This window comes from Micromys minutus, assembly GCF_963924665.1.
Source record: "Micromys minutus genome assembly, chromosome: 29".
NCBI classification, from domain to species: domain Eukaryota; kingdom Metazoa; phylum Chordata; class Mammalia; order Rodentia; family Muridae; genus Micromys; species Micromys minutus.
This window is the reverse complement of record NC_137964.1, coordinates 32,216,631-32,235,921: the sequence shown is the minus strand read 5'-3', so window position 1 is coordinate 32,235,921 and position 19,291 is coordinate 32,216,631. Positions and strand designations below refer to the sequence as shown.

The following is a 19,291-nucleotide window of genomic DNA, read 5'->3' as shown; positions in this document are numbered from 1 at the left end:
GGCTGGGAATCTGTCCCTTGTCCCCGCCCAGACTGCAAGTCCAAGGCACTGACCTGCTGACCCAGCTTATTTACAGTGAGCTGGTTTTTCTTTTCTTTTGGTTTTTGAGACCGGGTTTCTCTATGTAGCTCCAGAGCTCCACCTGCCTCCTCTGCCTCTGCCTCTGCCTCCTGAACGCTGGGTTAAAGGTGTCATCATCACCACTGCCCAGCTGTGTTCTCTTTTATCTATATGAGTATTTGCTTTCATGTATGTCTGCACCTAGTACTCTTACAAGGGCAGGAGAGGGAGTTGGGTCTGGAGTTAGAGACAGTTGTGAGCCACTGTGTGGTTGCTGGGAATCCAACCCAGGTCCTCTACAAGGGTAACAGGTGTCCTTAACCACTGAGCCATCTCCCAGGTATCCTCTCTTCTTTTCTTCAAAGACAGGATTTTATTGTATAGTATAGTCTAGGCTAGCCTTAAACTCCTGCTCTCCCTGCTTAAACTTCTTAAGTATTAGGATTACAGGTGTGCACCACCACTCTTAGGTGGTAACTTTTAATAATTAAAATCAGTGTATACAGTTTTACTCATATATACATATGTAATAAAAGGAAGTAAAATTGAACTATAGCTTTATATCTAATATTAATCACATTTAAATTTTGCTGTTAAGTTTTTAGTTCATTTTAATTTTGGGGTATGTGGGAAGAATACATTTAGTTATTTAAGTTTTGTATGTGTGGTGTGGTGTGTGTGTGCATGCGCGTGCAAGTTGGAGGGAGGACAACTATCAAGGGGTGGGTTCTCTTCTTCCGCCGTGTGGGTTCAGGGATTGAGTTCATGCCAGATGGCAGGCTCCATCAGGTTTGGTGGCGGACTCCTTTACCCACTGAGGCCCCTCACCAGCCCCCGCTTGTTTGTTTAAAGACTTGCACTGTCTCCCCCTTACAGCTCTGTGTACTGTGCTGCATCTGACCGAGAGGCTTTTCCTTGACCACCCCCACAGGCTCACCAACAGCAGAGTCCAGTACGTGAGCTCCGTTCACCTGGTCTTGGGCGTGTGGCAGGTGTGGCTGTGGACAGCCTTGCCCCAGCTTCCCAGGAACATCTGTGTGTGTGTGTGTGTGTGTTTGCAGGCAGTACTATCGTGTCCTGGTGGCTGTGCTCCTGAGCCGTACCTGGCATGTGCGCAGGCAGGCCCAACAGACGGTTCGGAAGCTGCTGTCCTCTCTCGGGGGCATTAAGTTGGCCAATGGCCTCTTGGAGGAGCTGAAGACTGTCCTCAACTCTCACAAGGTGAGAGCATCCAGGTTCTGCAGTGACTCAGTTCAGCTGGGCCTGTCCTGGGCTGTTCTCTCAGGCTGGCTGATTCCAGGGCTTCCTCTTTGCCCTTTAGAGCCCACATTTCTCTTTTTATTGTTTTACATAGCTATGTAGGCCATAAGATGACCCGTCTGGCTTGTCTCAGGCAGCAGCAGGAGACAGTAGAGACCTGCGTCATTTGAGCACTCTAGGCACCAGGCGTTACTGATTTTCCCTCAGCGGTGTGTGCCTGCCCTCCACAACCAGTCTCCCCTCATTGTCCTCCCTCAGGTCTCTAGGTGGGCTGTCTTGGGTACTCTGCCTTTCCAGACATGTCTCCTAGCCTGTGGACTCCTGGGCAGGAATCTAGCATTGGGATAGCAGGAGAGGCTCGGGGCCCCTGCACGCTGTCTTTGTGCACTGCCCTGCACAGGGCTCTGAGCACTGGGGACTCAGTAGTTCTCTTTCTACAGGTGCTGCCCTTGGAGACCCTTGTGACAGATGCTGGGGAGGTAACGGAGATGGGCAAGGCCTATGTGCCTCCTCGAGTGCTGCAGGAAGCTCTGTGTGTCATCTCTGGCGTGCCAGGGCTCAAGGGCGACGTCACCGGCACCGAGCAGCTGGCCCAGGAGATGCTGATCATCTCCCACCACCCGTCCTTAGGTCTGTAGTGTGGAGGAGTGGGAGAGGTGGGGAGATAGCAGTCGAGGCAGAAGGCTTCAAGAGTCCCCTCTCCTTCAGTGACAGTACAGTCTGGACTCTGGCCAGCACTTCTTACCAGGATGAAGATTGACCCTGAAGCCTTCATCACCAGGCACCTGGATCAGATTATTCCCAGGATTACTACACAGAGTCCCCTGAACCAGGTAATGGGCCCACGAGCTGGGTTTGGACTTAGGTCAGGGCTTCAGGATTCTCCTTCCAGGGTGCAAGATGTGAGGGCTCACAGATGGAGAGGAAGAAAGGTGAAGTGTAGCTGCTTTCTGGACAGTGACAGATGCATGCTGTGGGGTACAGAAGGGCACAAGGCAGAAAGAGAACCAGTTGCAAGGGTCATTTGGTTGTAGCAGAACACAGTTCTGATGTTAATTGTGGTGTAGACTGACAGTGTCTGTCTTTCTGGCAGTCTTCCATGAACGCCATGGGCTCCCTTTCCATCCTGTCTCCTGATCGAGTCCTCCCTCAGCTCGTTAGCACCATCACCGCCTCTGTGCAGAATCCTGCACTGTGCCTCGTGACTCGGGAGGAGTTTGCCATCATGCAGACCCCCGCTGGAGAGCTGTTTGATAAGTCCATCATCCAGAGGTGAGGCTCGGTTGCTCGCTTGTTGCTGTATTATGTTTCCTCCCTAGCTCGGGTTCGTTTTCGAGCCTGTTTGCTGGATGTAGGGTCATTGTGAAGATAGCAAAGCAGCCTGTCTGTCCATGGCAGAAACCTGCTATGTCCATGCCCAGTGCATAGGCCGGAGGTGTTGGTGAATACAACAGCTCGCACTAATCTGGTACAGGTGCTTAAACGCTGCCAGGGAAGTGGGTGTGGTGCTGTGCGTCAGCAGTGACTCTCCAGGACCCTGTCTGCAGTGCGGGAGGCTGAAGACACGGGTCAGAGTACAGTCTTCCAGTCAGCCTAGCGAAATGTCAAGCTGCATACAGGCTCATTGACATTACCTGTCTCAAAAGACACACACACACACACACACACACACACACACACACACGAAAAGAAACATGAAAGTTTACCAGAAGCACTTGGTGACTGTCATGAGACTGAAGAGAGTGGAACCTCTTTTTAAGCTGGATAACTGCATTGCCTTCCCCATGTTTCAGTGCCCAGCAGGACAGCATAAAAAAGGCCAACATGAAGCGAGAGAACAAGGCCTACTCTTTTAAGGAGCAGATCATCGAGCTAGAGCTGAAGGAGGTGAGTCCACGGACATGGGAGAGGTTTCATGTGTATATGTAAAAATGTATATACACATGCATGCACAAGCACACACACACACACTCCTCTGTGAAGGAGGTAAGTCCATGGACATGGGAGAGGTTTCATGTGTATATGCAAAAATGTATATACACATGCATGCACAAGCACACACACACATACACACACACACACACACACACACACACACACACACTCCTCTGTGAAGGAGGTAAGTCCATGGACATGGGAGAGGTTTCATGTGTATATGTATAAATGTGTACACACATGCATATACACACACACACTCCTCTGTGTCTCTAGCATCTCACACAGTTCCTGGCATGATGTAGACACTCAGTAAATGTTTATCGGAAGACTCAGTGCTCTCTCTGCACCCAAGCTGTTCTGAAAGAGCCTTAAGTGTGTCTGAGGGCAGGCTAAAGTTTCTTCTGAAGCCATGTGGCCTCGGGAGACCATTGAGGGAGCTGCTGTTTCTCTGAAAGGTGGGAATTTCTCCCCTCACCTTTTATCTTTTTAAGCAGAGAATCCTGTTTTAAGATGTGCTTCCTTACTGTTCTCTCTATTTTGAAAGCATCCAGTGGCTGTGGCCTTTATAGGGTTGAGGGAGGCACATGGCGGGCTTGAGGGCCCTGGCCCTAGACTTGAGGCTGCCCTAGAGTTCTTGGAAGCTGGCGAGCTTTTTCTGCTGAGAAGGCAGGTCTGTCTTGTGGGTGTAGAACTGGTTTCCAACCCCGGTCCTTCAGGAAATAAAGAAGAAGAAGGGCATAAAGGAGGAGGTACAGCTGACCAGCAAGCAGAAGGAGATGCTGCAAGCCCAGATGGACAAGGAGGCGCAAATCCGGAGGCGGATGCAGGAGGTAAGTGCCGGGAAGATACTCTGCGGTGTGCATTGCTCTTTGCTGTGTCGTGGATCCTGACCTTTTTCTGCTGGCTCTGCTTGCAGCTGGATGGGGAACTAGAGGCGGCGCTCGGACTACTAGATGCCATCATGACCAGGAACCCCAGTGGCCTGACTCAGTACATCCCTGTTTTGGTTGATGCCTTCCTGCCCTTGCTGAAGTCTCCCCTGGCTGCTCCCAGGGTCAAAGGCCCCTTCCTGTCCTTGGCTGCCTGTGTCATGCCCCCTAGACTCAAGACCTTGGGTTAGTCGTTATTTGTTGGCTATGGGTTATCTCAGGCATTTGCGCAGTGTTCTGGAGGTGCCTGTGGGTGCTCTGAGGAGACTGGAAGCATCCCAGGGAGCCTCAAACTGGATGTGCTTGAAGCAATGAAGCGGTGGCTCTAACCTACACTCTGTGTCCTCTCTGCCTTCTCTGAAGAGCAAGTTTTACATGTAGTTAATTCACACCTCATCTTTCTGTAATAGCTTTGTTTTGGTGCTAGGGACCAAATCCAGAGTCTCGTGTGAGCCACACATGTGAACCCCAGTCCGCTGTAGCAGGTGTTCTCTATGAAGTCAGGTTTGCTGGCAGGGAGACAAGGCTGGTGTGCTATGGCTGGCCTCTGTGCCAGTGGGTTGTTCTCTGTTGGCTCTGAAGAAACATTAGCTAAGCAGGAGCAGTGGGAGTTATGGTGGCCTAACTTTTCTCATGATGGGGCTGCAGTCTGCAAGCTGTTCTGAGAAGAAATGTCAGCTGGTGTGTGGAACCTGCCAGAAACCTTTGTCTCTGCCTGATGAAGGAACTGTGTAGCTAGAGCTTTTCTGTGGGGTGAATGACTCCTGGGTGGCGGCTCATGCTCTTTACAAAAAAGTATCAGCCAGGAAGTGGTGGCAACACTGGTGAGATAGAGGCAGGTCGATCTCTGAGTTGGAGGCTAGCCTGGTCTACAGAATGAGTTCCAGCACAGAGAAACCTTGTCTCAAAAAAAAAAAAAAGTATTAGTTCTGCCAGGCAGACATGGTGCTGCAAGCCTGTAATCCAGAAACTAGGGAGGAAATAAGGGGGAGGGTTCTGAGTTTTAGGCCAGCTTGGGCTATGTAGTGGTGTCATATTCCCAAACAAACATCATCCTCTGAAAAAACAAAAGGGTAGCTCCTGCTTGTTCCCTCTTCTTTTGATGCTGTCATAAAGTCTGAGAAATTAAGGCATTTCGGTTCAGAGAGACAGATGAGGCCGCTCTGTCCGGGGTGTCTTCTTGTGTCTTTGTGGGTCATCAGCTGCCTGTGCTCTCTCACAGGCACCTTGGTGAGTCATGTGACCCTGCGCCTGCTGAAGCCAGAGTGTGATCTGGATAAGTCCTGGTGCCAAGAAGAGCTGCCTGTGGCTGTCAGGAGGGCAGTGTCACTGTTGCATACACACACCATCCCCAGCAGGGTGGGCAAGGGTGAGCCAGGTAAGGGACAAGGAGCACCCGGTCCTGGGGCATTGTGAGCTGAGGCAGGAGCCAGAGCGTCCCTGAGCTTCCGGCACCTTTGGTCTTGGGAGAGGTACCCCCTGGTTTTCCTTCCTTATTTCTGTTCAGTGTCACATTCTGGAACTGAGCCAGTCTGTGTGGTAGAAGCAGAGTTTAGTACCAGGCTACCCACCACTGCCCCCAGCATTGTGCTTGGTGCTGGGAAGGTTGCTAGCCTCTTCCCAGCAGCCCTTGGCCTGCACAGTCGCTCCAGCTTGTCTCTGTGTTGCTTGGCTCACACACAGATGCTGCACCCCTGTCTGCACCGGCCTTCTCCTTGGTCTTCCCGATGTTAAAGATGGTGCTCACTGAGATGCCCTACCACAGCGAGGAGGAGGAGGAGCAGATGGCCCAGATCCTTCAGATCCTCACTGTCCACGCCCAGCTGAGGGCTTCCCCTGACACCCCACCCGATCGGGTGGACGAGGTTGGCAGGGATCTTTGTGATCCTATAGTTCAAGGGTGTAGGGAGGCAAGGGCTCCAGCGTTCTATCCTAGCAGTCACTAGTGGACTGATGTGGGAAGGGGCCGTGCTGCTGCCTTCCTACAGTGTGCAGAGGTCTCTGTCCCTGTGGGTGCGTGAGGTCCTCTGACGTGATTCACTGTTTTGTTAAACATTTGTTTAGTGTTGTCTCCCCCCACCCACCTGAACAGCACTGTGTGTTTGCGTGTTTCTTGCATATCTAGTACATGTTGGTTTTAGTTGCTAGGTTACATGACATATATCGAGCCAGCCCCTTATTAAGTTCTTTCCTTCAGAACTAACCTGGGCTTTGTACAAGTCTTAGTGTAAGTCTCATTGCGTAGCCTGGCTGGCCTCAAACTCACAGGAAATTTCCCACCTCTGCCTTCAAGCGCTACAGGTGTGCACCACGCATGACATCCATTTGAGTGATGTGTTTTATTTGGCATGTCTTTGCTTTCCTTATACTAGTGAGTTTCTCTTCTTGGGTTCTTTGGTCTATTGGTTGGCTCTGGAGTCATGCAAGCTGCACAGCTGGTGATGGGCTGGGCTATAAATAAACCTAAGAAGTTTCTACAAAGACTAAGTCAGTTCTGTGACCCAGAAGATTCTCCCATAGGTGAGACAATGCCAGCAGACTGGCTGCTAGGCACGGATTCCAGCCTTTCCTTCACCATCATCTCTACCTTCTCTCTCATTCTCTCCAGAATGGCCCAGAGCTGCTGCCCCGAGTGGCCATGCTTCGTCTGCTGACATGGGTGATCGGGACGGGCTCCCCTCGCCTACAGGTGATCCACTTTCCTGTTGACCTGTGCTGTGGCCTTTTGTGACTGACCTAGTGGCTCTTGGCTCTCTTGTAGACGGGCTGCCAGAACCTGGCTTGACTGAGGTCTTAGCGTCAGGGGTGCTGTGGGGTGGGTTTTTAAGTGCAGCTGTGCGGCTCCCTCTGTGTAACTGAGCCAGTGTATTGATGTTGTCCCCAGGTTCTTGCCTCAGACACTCTGACCGCCCTGTGTGCCAGCAGCAGTGGGGAGGACGGCTGTGCTTTTGCGGAGCAGGAGGAGGCGGACGTGCTGCTCGCTGCCTTGCAGTCCCCGTGTGCCAGCGTGCGCGAGACTGCACTCCGGGTGTGTGCGTGCTTTCTTGTTACTCTGGGCGAGTGTAGCATCATGAGCATTTGGCAGAGTCCTTTACCCTCAGACAGGGCCAAGAGGCAAAGAGAGGCGGTCATGGGGTGGCTTAGGGTCCTCAGCTTGTCATGATGGTGCACTATCTATGGTTTTCTTCAATGGGAAAGACTTCATCTAATTCAGTCTAGGTTGTGGCTGTCTGTGCAGTTACAGATAGCTTGTTTTTTGGTTTTTTTTCCCCTTCTGTGTATTGATATATTGTGACAAAAGGAATTTAAGGGATTAAATTTTACCTCATAGTGCCAGGTTATAGTTCATTGCGGCAGGGAAGGCATCAGGAATTTGAAGCAATGGGTCACATTGCATAAGTCGTCAGAAAGAGAGAGCAGTGGACACATGCTTGTCTGTGCTCAGCTTGCGTCCTCCAGTTCTCCAGAGTCCAGGTTCTCCTGCCTAAGGAATGGTGCCACCCACAGGGAATCCAGGTTCTCCTGCCTAGGGAATGGTGCCACCCACAGGGAATCCAGGTTCTCCTGCCTAGGGAATGGTGCCACCCACAGGGAATCCAGGTTCTCCTGCCTAGGGAATGGTGCCACCCACAGGGAATCCAGGTTCTCCTGCCTAAGGAATGGTGCCACCCACAGGGAATCCAGGTTCTCCTGCCTAAGGAATGGTGCCACCCACAGGGAATCCAGGTTCTCCTGCCTAGGGAATGGTGCCACCCACAGGGAGTGGGTCTTCCCACATCGACTAACATAACCAAAGTGATCCCTCACTGGCTTGCTTAGAGGCCCATGTTCCAGGGGATTCTGTCAGGTTGGCCTAACTGACAGGATTAGTGCATTTATTCAGCCTTCTGCCTCTGTTTAGCTTTTCTGGATGGCTTTTAGACTTGAGACTTGGTTCTTTCCTTCTACTGGCATTTGGTAAAATATGGGACAAATAATGGCAACTTGATTATTTTTTGGATTTTAATTTATTCAACAAGCACCATTTGAGCTCTTGTCTATCATGTTTAGAGTTAAATTAGTAATTTGTACATTAAAAAGTTCATAAGCTTGATATGGTGGCTCACACCATTAACCCCAGCACTTGGGATGTAGAGGCAGGTAGGTTTCCATAAGTTCAAGGCCAGCCTTGACAGCCAAATCAGTCATAGCTATATAGTGAGACCCTGTCTAAAAAGAACAAAACAAAATTTCTACCACTATACATCATCAATTCTGTGCACAGAAAAGCTGTGTTGGGGTATATGGCACATGCTCTGAACCCAAAAAACTGTCTGAAGATGCTGAGCAGTTGACCAGTTGGGCTGATTCCCAGCCCTGTTTAGAGCAGCTCTGTCTGGTCTCTGCAGTGGTTAGGATGCTTCCCACCTGTGCTGTGCAGTACACTGGCCTCCAGCACAGTGTTTCCAGTGTGACTAGGGCGATGCCTGACCATGGAAGGGAGGAAGGACTTGTGCTCCTGAGATGTCAAACCTCACAGTCTGATTCCTCGTTTTCGCAGGGGCTGATGGAGCTCCACCTGGTATTGCCAGCGCCTGACACTGATGAGAAGAACGGCCTGAACCTGCTGCGGAGACTCTGGGTTGTTAAGTTTGACAAGGAGGACGAGATACGGAAGCTGGCTGAGAGGTGACAGTCCTTGTGGTGGGGAAGCAAAGGGACGTGCTGCAGGCCCTTGCGTGCCCAGTCCTACCTAACTTTGGCTTGCTGCAGGCTTTGGTCGACCATGGGCCTCGATCTGCAGTCAGATCTCTGCTCTTTGCTGATCGATGATGTGATCTATCACGAGGCAGCCGTGAGGCAGGCCGGGGCTGAAGCCCTTTCGCAGGCAGTGGCACGATACCAGCGGCAGGCAGCAGAGGTTATGGGCAGGCTCATGGAGATCTACCAGGAGAAGCTCTACGTGAGTGACTGGGTAGGGTAAGCGGGTGAGTGGGCTTCTGTTCTGCCTGTCTCAGGGGCCAGGCCATTGGTCTGTCCGCCCCTTGAGCAAGGGAGAGTACTGCTGGGCATTTAGCCTCTTGTCTGTTACAGCGGCCACCCCCCGTGCTGGATGCTTTGGGGCGAGTGATTTCAGAATCCCCTCCAGACCAGTGGGAAGCCAGGTAAAGCCCTGCTTGGTCTTGTTGCCAGGCTTTCTGAGATACACCAGCAAGGGATGGGGTGGGTACTCTAAGGAGGTGGCATGTCTTGAAGTTAAAAGCAGGAGGAACGTCAGGTCGCCTGGGTCAGAGAGGCTTGTTGTCAGTGCTGGCTCTACATGCATCATCCTGTGCCCTTGGACATTTGTCCTGTTTCCCCAGGCTTGTTTTCTGACCTGTGTAAGGGACACACCTACTAGGAAAATCACTGGCCCCAGCACATTAGCAATGTGAAGTGTGCTCAGCAGATGTTAATAGTAGTCGTAGCTGGAGGGCCAGCTCTGCCCTTTATAGCACACACCTTGTCTTCTATACTCCAGCTGCCTGTTCCCCACTGCCGCTGCTGCTCTTGGTGGTCATCTCATGGCACTGGCATCTCCAAAAACTGCTGTCTTCCGCTGCAGCTAGGCTTCACCAATAGCCAGCCTCTTATAGGCTCTCTTCATGGTACCAAGCCTCAACTCCTTTGCGTGACCCCCTTCAATCTTGGGGCATTCATTGCAGCTGAGGCTGCACCTTCACCAATGACCTCTCACAGTGCTGAGCCTCAGCTGCTCTTCATGACCCCTTCATTCCTTCAAAGCCACCTGGGTGACTCTTATACATTACCAAGTCCAGCCATAGCATGAGGTACAACCTTGGCTATCTCTGGAACACAGCTTCTTTGTGCTCTCAGGAAACACTTCCCAAAAGATTTCACCTCAGTGATGTTGGTCTCTTCTTAATCACCACTAATTTCTTAGCTCCAGCTGACCAGCATCAATAGTCCCAGTAATGCAAAGGTTTTGCTTTAGTAGTTCTGGTATCTTGTTAATCACAGCTGATTCTTCAGCCCCAGCTATCCAAAACCACAGAATCTTCACAATCAAAATAGCAACAGCCCAGATAAGTCTTTAATCTTCCATCTGAAATTTCACAAGTCAGGCCTCCATCTTCTGCATTGTTCTCAACATTATCTTCCAAACTCCACAGAACATCCCATGGAGCTCTTAACATCGCAATGGCTCTTCTAGCTCAAAGTTCCTAAGTCCTTCCACAGAACTCCCCAAAATATGGTCAGGTTGTCATGGGAATACCCTACTTCTAGTACCAATTTGTCTTAGTCAGGGTTTCTATTCCTGCACAAATATGACCAAGAAGCAACTTGGGGAGGAAAGGGTTTATTCAGCTCACACTTCCATATCGCTGTTCATCACCAAAGGAAGTCAGGACTAGAATTCAAGCAGGTCAGGAAGTAGGAGCTGATGCAGAGGCCATGGAGGGATGTTACTAACTGGCTTGCTTTCTTACAGAACCCAGGACTACCAGCCCAGGGATGGCTCCACCCACAATGGGCTGGGCCCTCCCCCCTTGATCACTAGTTGAGAAAATGCCTTACAGCTGGATCTCATGGGAGGCAGTTCCTCAATGGAGGCTCCTTTCTCTGTGATAACTCCAGCTTGTGTCAAGTTGACACAGAACCAGCCAGTACCCTAGTCATGTCCAGTTGACATAAACTAGCCAGCACACCCGAATTCTCCACGCCTCCATGGCTTTGTGTGCTGGTACATGTGCTGTGTGGAACCATCTTACTATGTTTCTTTGCCACTCCAGACCATCATCTGGGAATAGCATGTAGAGTTCCCTCTAAGGGACCCTTATTCTCTGTAGTTGAGGAGAGTAAGTCACTTTGCTTTGTTGTGGCTGTCACATCTGTTTTCTTTAACATCTTTCTACTAGCCTGTCTGAGAGAGGGGCACTCATTATCTTTCCTAGTCAGGGAAACTGAGGCACAGGGTCTGTATTTCACAGGTGGCTTGCTCAGAACATTGTGGCAGTTGCTTCCTGGTGGGTTGCATGCTGCTCCCTGCCCCAAAGCTGTGTTTGCTATTGTCCTTCATTCACATGGGGGCCCTGGCTATGACCCTCGCCAACCCACAAGTTCTTCTTTCCTAGGTGTGGCCTGGCCTTGGCCCTGAACAAGCTATCACAGTATTTGGATAGCTCTCAGGTGAAGCCGCTCTTTCAGTTTTTTGTCCCGGATGCCCTCAATGACCGAAACCCAGATGTGCGGAAGTGCATGTTAGATGCAGCGCTTGCAACACTCAATGCCCATGGGAAGGTGAGCAGGGTTCAGCAGCTGGGGAGATGAGACTGAGCAGACAGCAAAGAGCAGCAATGTCTGACAGGCCACCAGCACCTGCTGGGAGATACCCTGAGACGATATAATTCTTAGGGCTCTGCTGTAGGCCAGCTGGGAAGCCGGGTCAGTGGCCAGCATTGCCTGCCCCAAGAGCAAGCCTGTTGTTTTGATGCAGCCTTTCTGGGCTGACCTGTGGCTCTGGGGTCTGGCCTTTTCAGGAGAATGTCAACTCGCTGCTGCCCGTGTTTGAGGAGTTCCTGAAGGATGCGCCCAATGATGCCAGCTACGACGCTGTGCGGCAGAGTGTGGTGGTCCTCATGGGTTCTTTGGCCAAGCACCTGGACAAGAGTGACCCCAAAGTAAAACCCATTGTTGCCAAGCTGATCGCTGCCCTCTCTACGCCTTCTCAGCAGGTACTTTTCATCTTGGAGGTCCACGAGTCACTGGAGGGTGGGATTCCATTGTGGGGAGGCCGTAGATGCCAGCTGAGTGGGCTGACAGAAAGTGGCCATTTCCTCTGCAGGGAGAACCCAGATATTCCTTACTTATTAGCTAGCGGTTTGTTTTTTGGAATGTATATGTGTGTGAACATATATGCATGTGTGAGTGTATGTATGTGCATGCATGAGTTTGTTTAAATTAAATCTTGCATGGAAGACACAAAGGTTAAGAAGACTTCAGACAGAAGCCAACATGGCGGTCCCCTCCTTGAGTCCTGCAGAGGAGGTGCATCTGTATGACCAGATAGGGCTACATGGTGAGACCGAAACTCAAAACAAACCAGCCACACCACAGACAGACGTTTGTGTTGTGCCTCGTGACCGTCTCCATGTGCTGGTTACACGTTGCAGGTGCTTTTAAGGCCTCCGAACTATGATATAAAGGATTTTTCTTTTCCTCTTACCTGAAGACCATGCATTTATATGTAATTCCTTGATTGACTTATTGGATCTTTACATCCCTGAGTGCCCTCATGAAAGTCACAGTTGGAAACAATTTTAGAATTGTCAAATGAAGGATCAGAGTCTGGCCCGCCAAAGGGCCCCACTTAGGCAGCTGCGTCATGGTGCTCTGTGGCTAGAGGGTCCTGCTCAGCATATCTGTCTCCTGACCTGGATCTGGTTTTCTTAGACTCAGCACAATTCCCTAGGGACACTTGTAAGTGTGGTAATGAAGAGACATGGTTGTTTTATAGAGGCTCTGTACCATAGCACACTGCCAGGAGGGGAACCAGGCTCCGTACCATAGCACACTGCCAGGAGGGGAACCAGGCTCCGTACCATAGCACACTGCCAGGAGGGGAACCAGGCTCCGTACCATAGCACACTGCCAGGAGGGGAACCAGGCTCCGTACCATAGCACACTGCCAGGAGGGGAACCAGGCTCCGTACCATAGCACACTGCCAGGAGGGGAACCAGGCTCCGTACCATAGCACACTGCCAGGAGGAGAACCAGGCTCTGTACCATAGCACACTGCCAGATGGACCTCAGTTTCCCACTTCCTGGGCCTTGGCTCTTGGTTTAGGCCAAGGTTATTTAAACTTTCAGTTTACAACCCCTTTGTTTCACAGACCTTTTTACTCGATTTTGGGTATTTATGTCTATAAAATAGGTGTGCAAATCGATGTCAGCAGTAATAATCCATAACATTTAAAAATAATTATTTGGTGTATATATATATATATAATGCTTATCGTTTATTAGCAATGAAACAGATTTGCACACTAGCGCATTAGGTGGGCTTATTTACTTTTAAATAAACAAGTTTTGCCTAAATAGTTGATACTTAGAATATGGGATTTCAGTTTGAATTTATTTCTGATTTTATAATCCCTGCTGAGATGGCTACTTTGCCAAAATACATGGTAAAAATGGCAGGCACACACTTTAAAATGGCGTTTTTCTTATTAACTTATGTGGGAGGAGGCACATGCCTCAGTGTGTGTGTGTGTAAGTCAGGGCAGGTTCTCCCCCCCCCCCATGTGGGTTCCCAGGATGGAACTTAGATGGCAAAGCTTGTCTACTTGGCTACTCACCCTCCCCTTTAGGTATACATTTAAGTAGAAATCAGAAATTCTGTTTTAACCCTAAGACAAAATTCATAGAATAATTTTTTTCATGTAATTCAGGTACCAGTGCAATCAGTTTGGGAGGGCGCAGTATGAGGGTCTCACTGTGTAACCCTGGCTGGCCTGACGTAGACCAGGCTGTCCTTGAACTCACAGAGATCCACTTGCTTTTCCCTCCAAATGCTGGGATTAAAGGCATGCGCCACCACTCCTGACTAACTATATTGGTTTTTTTTTTTTTTTTTATTTATGTGAGTACAATGTAGCTATTTTCAGACACACCAGAAGAGGGCACAAGTTCCCATTACAGAAGGTTGTGAGCCACCATGTGGTTGCTGGGATTTGAACTCAGGACCTCTGGAAGAGCAGTCGGTGCTCTAACCACGGAGACAGCTCTCCAGCTCCACTCCAACAGGTTTTAAAAATTAGGTGCTTTAACAGGATGGCTCCACGGCTGTAGTAATCTGACACTCGCACACCGAGGAGCCACAAGAGGAAGACATTAGAAGTCTCTCGTTCTCTGCAATTATACCACGATGGTTCTCTAAGTGCAGAGAACCTCGGACGTACAGTGAGATGCCGCTGTTCCCACGCAGTGGTCTCAGTGTGAGCTGAGGGGGGCTGAGCAAGGTTCACTGCTGTTGGTGTGACAGCACGCTCAGGATAAAGTGCACTTGTGTGTCCAGACCAAGGCTGCAGAGAATTCACAGGGGTGACACTCCTGAGCTTGGTCAGGAGCACCTGAGAGTCTCATGTGTTTGGATTTTTTTTTAAACTAATTTTTGGTTGTTGTACATTGAGAACTCGAATGTCTCACAACTCCTACATTGATTTCTGATGCAGCCCGTGTAGGGATGTGATCCACAGTTTAAGGAGCTGTGGTTTCAACCAGAAACAGCACTACAGGGTTGCCCCTTGCTGGTGGTTGCACTGTGGAGCGTGCGTGTGGTGACGCCCGCAGAGCACATTGCTCCTCTGATGCTCCGACACACGAGTGGTGAGATCGGGCGCTAGACGGAGCCCACCAGGAGCCGTCCCTGAGGAGATGCTGCCCCACAGGTCCAGGAGTCTGTCGCCAGCTGCTTGCCACCTCTCGTGCCTGCTGTCAAGGAGGATGCTGGGGGCATGATTCAGCGGCTCATGCAGCAGCTGTTGGAGTCAGACAAGTATGCAGAACGCAAAGGGGCTGCGTACGGGCTGGCGGGCCTGGTGAAAGGCCTGGGCATCCTGTCTCTGAAGCAGCAAGAAATGATGGCTGCTCTGACCGATGCTATCCAGGATAAGAAGAATTTCCGAAGGCGAGAAGGTGGGTGTCCCTGAGCCCAGTGCTGACAGCGTAAGAAGTGGCAGCAGAGAAAGGGGCATGTGTGACCTATCCTTGCCCTGTCCGTGGTAGGGCTGCCGCACTTCGCCCTGCTTGGGTGAGCCCCAGGCCTCACCTGGGCTAGGCAGGCTGCTCTAACCAACTAACGGGCTTAACCAGCCTTTCTTATCTTCATGTCTCAAGCTAAGGAATCTTAAGTTGCCAAGCACAGCCTACAACTTGGTAATCCTCCTGACTCAGGTTCCAGAGTGCAGGGATTATAAACTTGTTCCCCTACCTGCTTTCTAACTTGTAATAGAGCCCCTTAGCTGAGAGAAGCTTGGCTTTTCTGGTTGAATGTACTAGAAAGATGGGAACTCCCCTGCCTTCTCCTCTGTCATACTCTGCAACATACCTGCCCGAATACTAAGACAGGCAGCTGCGCTTGAGTCTGCCTGCGGCTATGGTAGCCTGAGGAGATTCCAGGAACATGCTGGCCCTTGTATTCCCAGCACTGACTGCCATCCCTTCCCTAGGAGCTCTGTTTGCCTTCGAGATGCTCTGCACCATGCTGGGGAAGCTCTTTGAGCCCTATGTGGTCCATGTGCTGCCCCATCTGTTGCTGTGCTTTGGAGATGGGAATCAGTACGTACGGGAGGTAAGTCTGGAGGCAAAAGTGAACTGCTCTGAGGCAGGCTTGGTCAGGGAGGTGTCTGAGGTGGGTTCCAGCCCCTACTGTCAGAGGCCCTTCAGCTCCTACCTGGGTTACTGCTATGAATTTCTCTCTGGTTCCCTGATGCATTGAAGATTTTATTTGTGTGTGCATGTGTGTTATGTGTGTGTCTGTGTAAACACATAAGCAGATACCAGGAGCTAGAAGAGGGTGTCACATGCTCTCCATCACCTTTCACCTGGTCCTCTTGAGACAGGGCCTTTCCCTGAACCCGGGCTCACATTTTCTCAACTAGTCTGGAAGCCGACAAAGCCCAGCAAAGGGACCACCTTCCTATAGGCACATGTGTGAAGTCCTGGGCTCATGACGTGGTTCTAGCATCCAAGCTCTTGTCCTCCTGATTGCTAAATGAGTTACTATTCTGTGTAGTCCTATCTGCCTGCCTCTGCCTCCGAAGTCCTGGGATTAAAAGCCATCACTGTCTGGCCCAGGCAAGTGCTCTTAACTACTGAGCCACCACCTGTAGTTCCTAGTGCTGAGGCTTTTTTAAGATATGTTTTTGGATGTCCCTCTGGACTTGGGCACAGGGTCTGACAAAACTACAGTCTCGGTTACTGTAGGGTTTGTGTTAGGCCTCAATGCTTGCCCAGACAAAGAGGCTCCTGAATGTTTTCTCTCCTCCCTTGAGGCTGCAGATGATTGTGCCAAAGCTGTGATGAGCAATTTGAGTGCTCATGGTGTGAAGTTAGTGCTCCCGTCCTTGTTGGCTGCCCTGGAGGAAGAATCCTGGAGGACCAAAGCTGGTGAGGCCACTCCCCTCTAGCTCTGTCTCAATTTCCTGTTCTGAAAATTACCCTCAGTAGGTGTATACAAGTAATCATAGCCCCTGTTTGGGGACAGGGCAGAGTCTGTAGAGTAAGTGCTCTGATTCCTGGGACAGGCTTCACATAGAAGCCATGACTCTGGAAATCCTGAGCTTGAAAGCTATGATCTGGAACCTTCTAAAACAGGAGCAGATTCTGGTAGGGAGGGTCAGGCCTGGGTCCTTTCTACTTAGCCTCCCTTCTGTCCCTTCAGGCCTTGCTTTATAGTTTGACGCAGCACACCTAGGAGTGAATCTCCTCATTTGTGGATATGGAACCCGAGGCCAGAGAAATCCAGTCACCTACCCTGGAACACCTGCAGGACCACACTCGGTCTTTCTGCTGTCCTGGTTAGGTCTCTTCTATTGTGATAGGCACCATGGCCCAAAGAAACTTGGGATCACAGTCCATTACTGAGGGAAGTCAGGACAGTAACCTAAAGGCGGAGTTGATGCAGAGGCCATGGAGGGATGCTGCTCACTTTCTTGCTCCTCCTGATTTGCTTGACCTGTTTTCTTATACATTCCAGGACCACCAGCCCAGGGGTGGCACCACTCACAATGGGATGGGCCTCCCCCATCAATTACTGATTAAGAAAGTGTGCTAAGAGTCAGCTGTGGGCAAATTTTATAAGGCATTTTCTCAATTGGCATTTCTTCTTACTAAATATTTCTTAACATGTGCCAAGTTGACAGTAAACCAGCCAGGACACCCATCCTGGTGTTATCTCTTTACACTGTGCTACCTGCTCCTCACCTGAATCCCACAGAGCAATAGGCCTCTTTCCTGGGACTGAAGAGTCTGCGGGGAAGCAAGCTGGTGTGCCTTCCCCTAGCCCAGCATGGCGTCTTGCTGGCTAGTGCTGAGTGGCTCAATGCTGTACTCCTGTCTTCTATCTGCAGGGTCAGTAGAGCTCCTCGGGGCAATGGCGTACTGTGCACCTAAGCAGCTGTCGTCCTGCTTACCCAACATTGTGCCCAAGCTCACAGAGGTGCTGACAGACTCCCACGTCAAAGTGCAGAAGGCTGGACAGCAAGCACTCAGGCAGATTGGCTCTGTCATCAGGAATCCGGAGATTCTCGGTATGCTTTCCCTGGGAGGTCGCTTACTCTGGCTGTTCCCTCTTCCCTTCTCCTGGGTGCTCTGGGGAATGTCAGCTGACTATTGCCCTCTGAGGACAAATACATCATGTTGAAATAACCTTCACTGCTGGGAAGCCCTTTTCTTAGACTAAACGGTTGAAGGAAATTTGGAAGCAGTCTGTTCTTGCACTGGTCTGGAGCATGTCATTGGCTTTATAGTTAGGGACACCTAGTCACTAACTCAGAAGTAGCTGGACCCTGAGAGTCCTTGTGCACTTGGCTGAGCTGTGCCATCTACAGACTCCCTGCCAGCTCAGCACATCAGCACCAATTAAACCTTGTTTTCCAGGCAACTTTCTCTTCTGCTGAATTCTATCAGGCAAAAGAATTAACTAATTTTTTTAAATTAAAAATGTAATTGTATTTTTCTTTTCGTATTGTATGTCTGTATATAGACACAGTAGGAGTTAACAGACATAAGAATTGATCTCCTTCCACCATGTGCATCCTAGGCATCAAGTTCAGTTCAGGCTTGGTGGCAAATGCCTTTACCACAGAGCTGTCTCATTGACACAAATGTGTTCTTTACCGTGATGGTGGGTGTCTGCATTGTTGTCCTGTGTGTAGCTTAGTGTCCCAGGATGCTTGAGACCTTCTGATTCTCCTGCTGCTAGCTCCCAAGTTCTGGGATTATAGGCATGTTTCACTACACCTGGTTTAGGCGGTGCTGAACCCTGAGCCCAGGATTTACGTGCTAGGCGTGGACTCTAACCAGCTGAGGTATGGCCCAGCCATAGTGTTTCTTTTCTGAGGGCTGATAGAGGCTGAACGCTGGCTACAGAACCCAGACAGCCACCTTGCCTGGCATGTCCATTGTGGCATTTTCGCTTCATCTCAGAGCATTGGTGCTGCTACCAGTCACTAGACATGTATGTTTTCCTTAGGAAATGAAATGAGTTGTGGCCGGCCATGTGCACGAATGTGTTGGGGTAGAACACAGGGCCTTGCCCAAGTGAGGTGGCAGTCTACCCTGAGCTATGTTCCCAGCTCTGGTTTTGTTTTGTTACAGGGTCTCACTGTAGCCAAGGCTGGCTTCAAACTTGCCAATCTCCTGCCTCTGACCTATGAATACTAAGATGACTAATGTGTGTCACACGCCTAGCTTCATTATTTTTAATGTCAGTGTTTGTGTATGTCTGTCTGTGTGGATATGTGCACAGGCGCACATGTGTCGGGTCACAGGTCAGACCCTCTGGAGCTGGGGTTAGTTAACAGGTGGTTATGAGCTACCTGGCCTGGGAACTGAACTTGGGCTCATGATTTTAACAGTTGCTCCCTCTCTCCATCCTGGCTTTCTGTTTGGTTGTCTGTTATGCTTTATTTTGGTTTTGATATAGGGTCTTCTGTGCAGCCTTGGCTGATCTTTCTATGTGGATCAGGAGGGCCTCGAACACAGCTCCACATGCATCTGCTTTCCCACTGCAAACACATGAGCGACCACACTCAGCTTCCTTTTTTGTTTATAGGGGATGAATAGAGGACTGTTTTTGTTTTTTTTTTTTTTTTTTTTTTTTTTTTCTGAGTGTCTGCTTTTTCTGTTTCCTGTCTCCTATCAGATGTAGTTTATTGCAAATATATACATTGGTTTAATTTTTTTTTAAGTTTTGAGACAAAGTCTCACTGTGTAGCCCAGGCTAGCATTGAACTTGGAGTGGCCCTACTGATCTGCCCTCCTGAGTACTGGGATATAGGTCTGAGACATGTGCCTGACCTTTTCCTTTCCTTCTTTTTTTGTTTTTTAAAGATTTTTT

At 50.1% G+C, this 19,291-nt stretch overlaps 2 protein-coding genes across 3 annotated transcripts in view; both read left to right on the top strand.

Moving 5' to 3' along the window:
• PLA2G1B (phospholipase A2 group IB) overlaps positions 1-19,291 on the top strand; it is a gene marked incomplete at both ends in the record, with an annotated part of 153,694 nt that overhangs the window by 111,549 nt on the left and 22,854 nt on the right. The window lies entirely within an intron of this gene.
• GCN1 (GCN1 activator of EIF2AK4) overlaps positions 1-19,291 on the top strand; it is a 57,525-nt gene that overhangs the window by 19,863 nt on the left and 18,371 nt on the right. Inside the window, exons 17-37 of one of the 2 annotated variants that reach the window (XM_080941076.1) lie at positions 937-1,012; positions 1,122-1,281; positions 1,761-1,950; positions 2,029-2,153; positions 2,414-2,592; positions 3,114-3,207; positions 3,975-4,088; positions 4,175-4,373; positions 5,410-5,565; positions 5,871-6,052; positions 6,796-6,876; positions 7,072-7,215; positions 8,728-8,855; positions 8,940-9,129; positions 9,261-9,331; positions 11,303-11,468; positions 11,708-11,902; positions 14,619-14,865; positions 15,399-15,520; positions 16,224-16,338; positions 17,301-17,480. In XM_080941076.1, coding sequence (XP_080797202.1) covers positions 937-1,012; positions 1,122-1,281; positions 1,761-1,950; positions 2,029-2,153; positions 2,414-2,592; positions 3,114-3,207; positions 3,975-4,088; positions 4,175-4,373; positions 5,410-5,565; positions 5,871-6,052; positions 6,796-6,876; positions 7,072-7,215; positions 8,728-8,855; positions 8,940-9,129; positions 9,261-9,331; positions 11,303-11,468; positions 11,708-11,902; positions 14,619-14,865; positions 15,399-15,520; positions 16,224-16,338; positions 17,301-17,480 — 3,114 coding nt within the window. The remainder of the gene's footprint in view (positions 1-936; positions 1,013-1,121; positions 1,282-1,760; positions 1,951-2,028; positions 2,154-2,413; positions 2,593-3,113; positions 3,208-3,974; positions 4,089-4,174; positions 4,374-5,409; positions 5,566-5,870; positions 6,053-6,795; positions 6,877-7,071; positions 7,216-8,727; positions 8,856-8,939; positions 9,130-9,260; positions 9,332-11,302; positions 11,469-11,707; positions 11,903-14,618; positions 14,866-15,398; positions 15,521-16,223; positions 16,339-17,300; positions 17,481-19,291) is intronic. The other variant, XM_080941077.1, reaches the window with a different exon arrangement.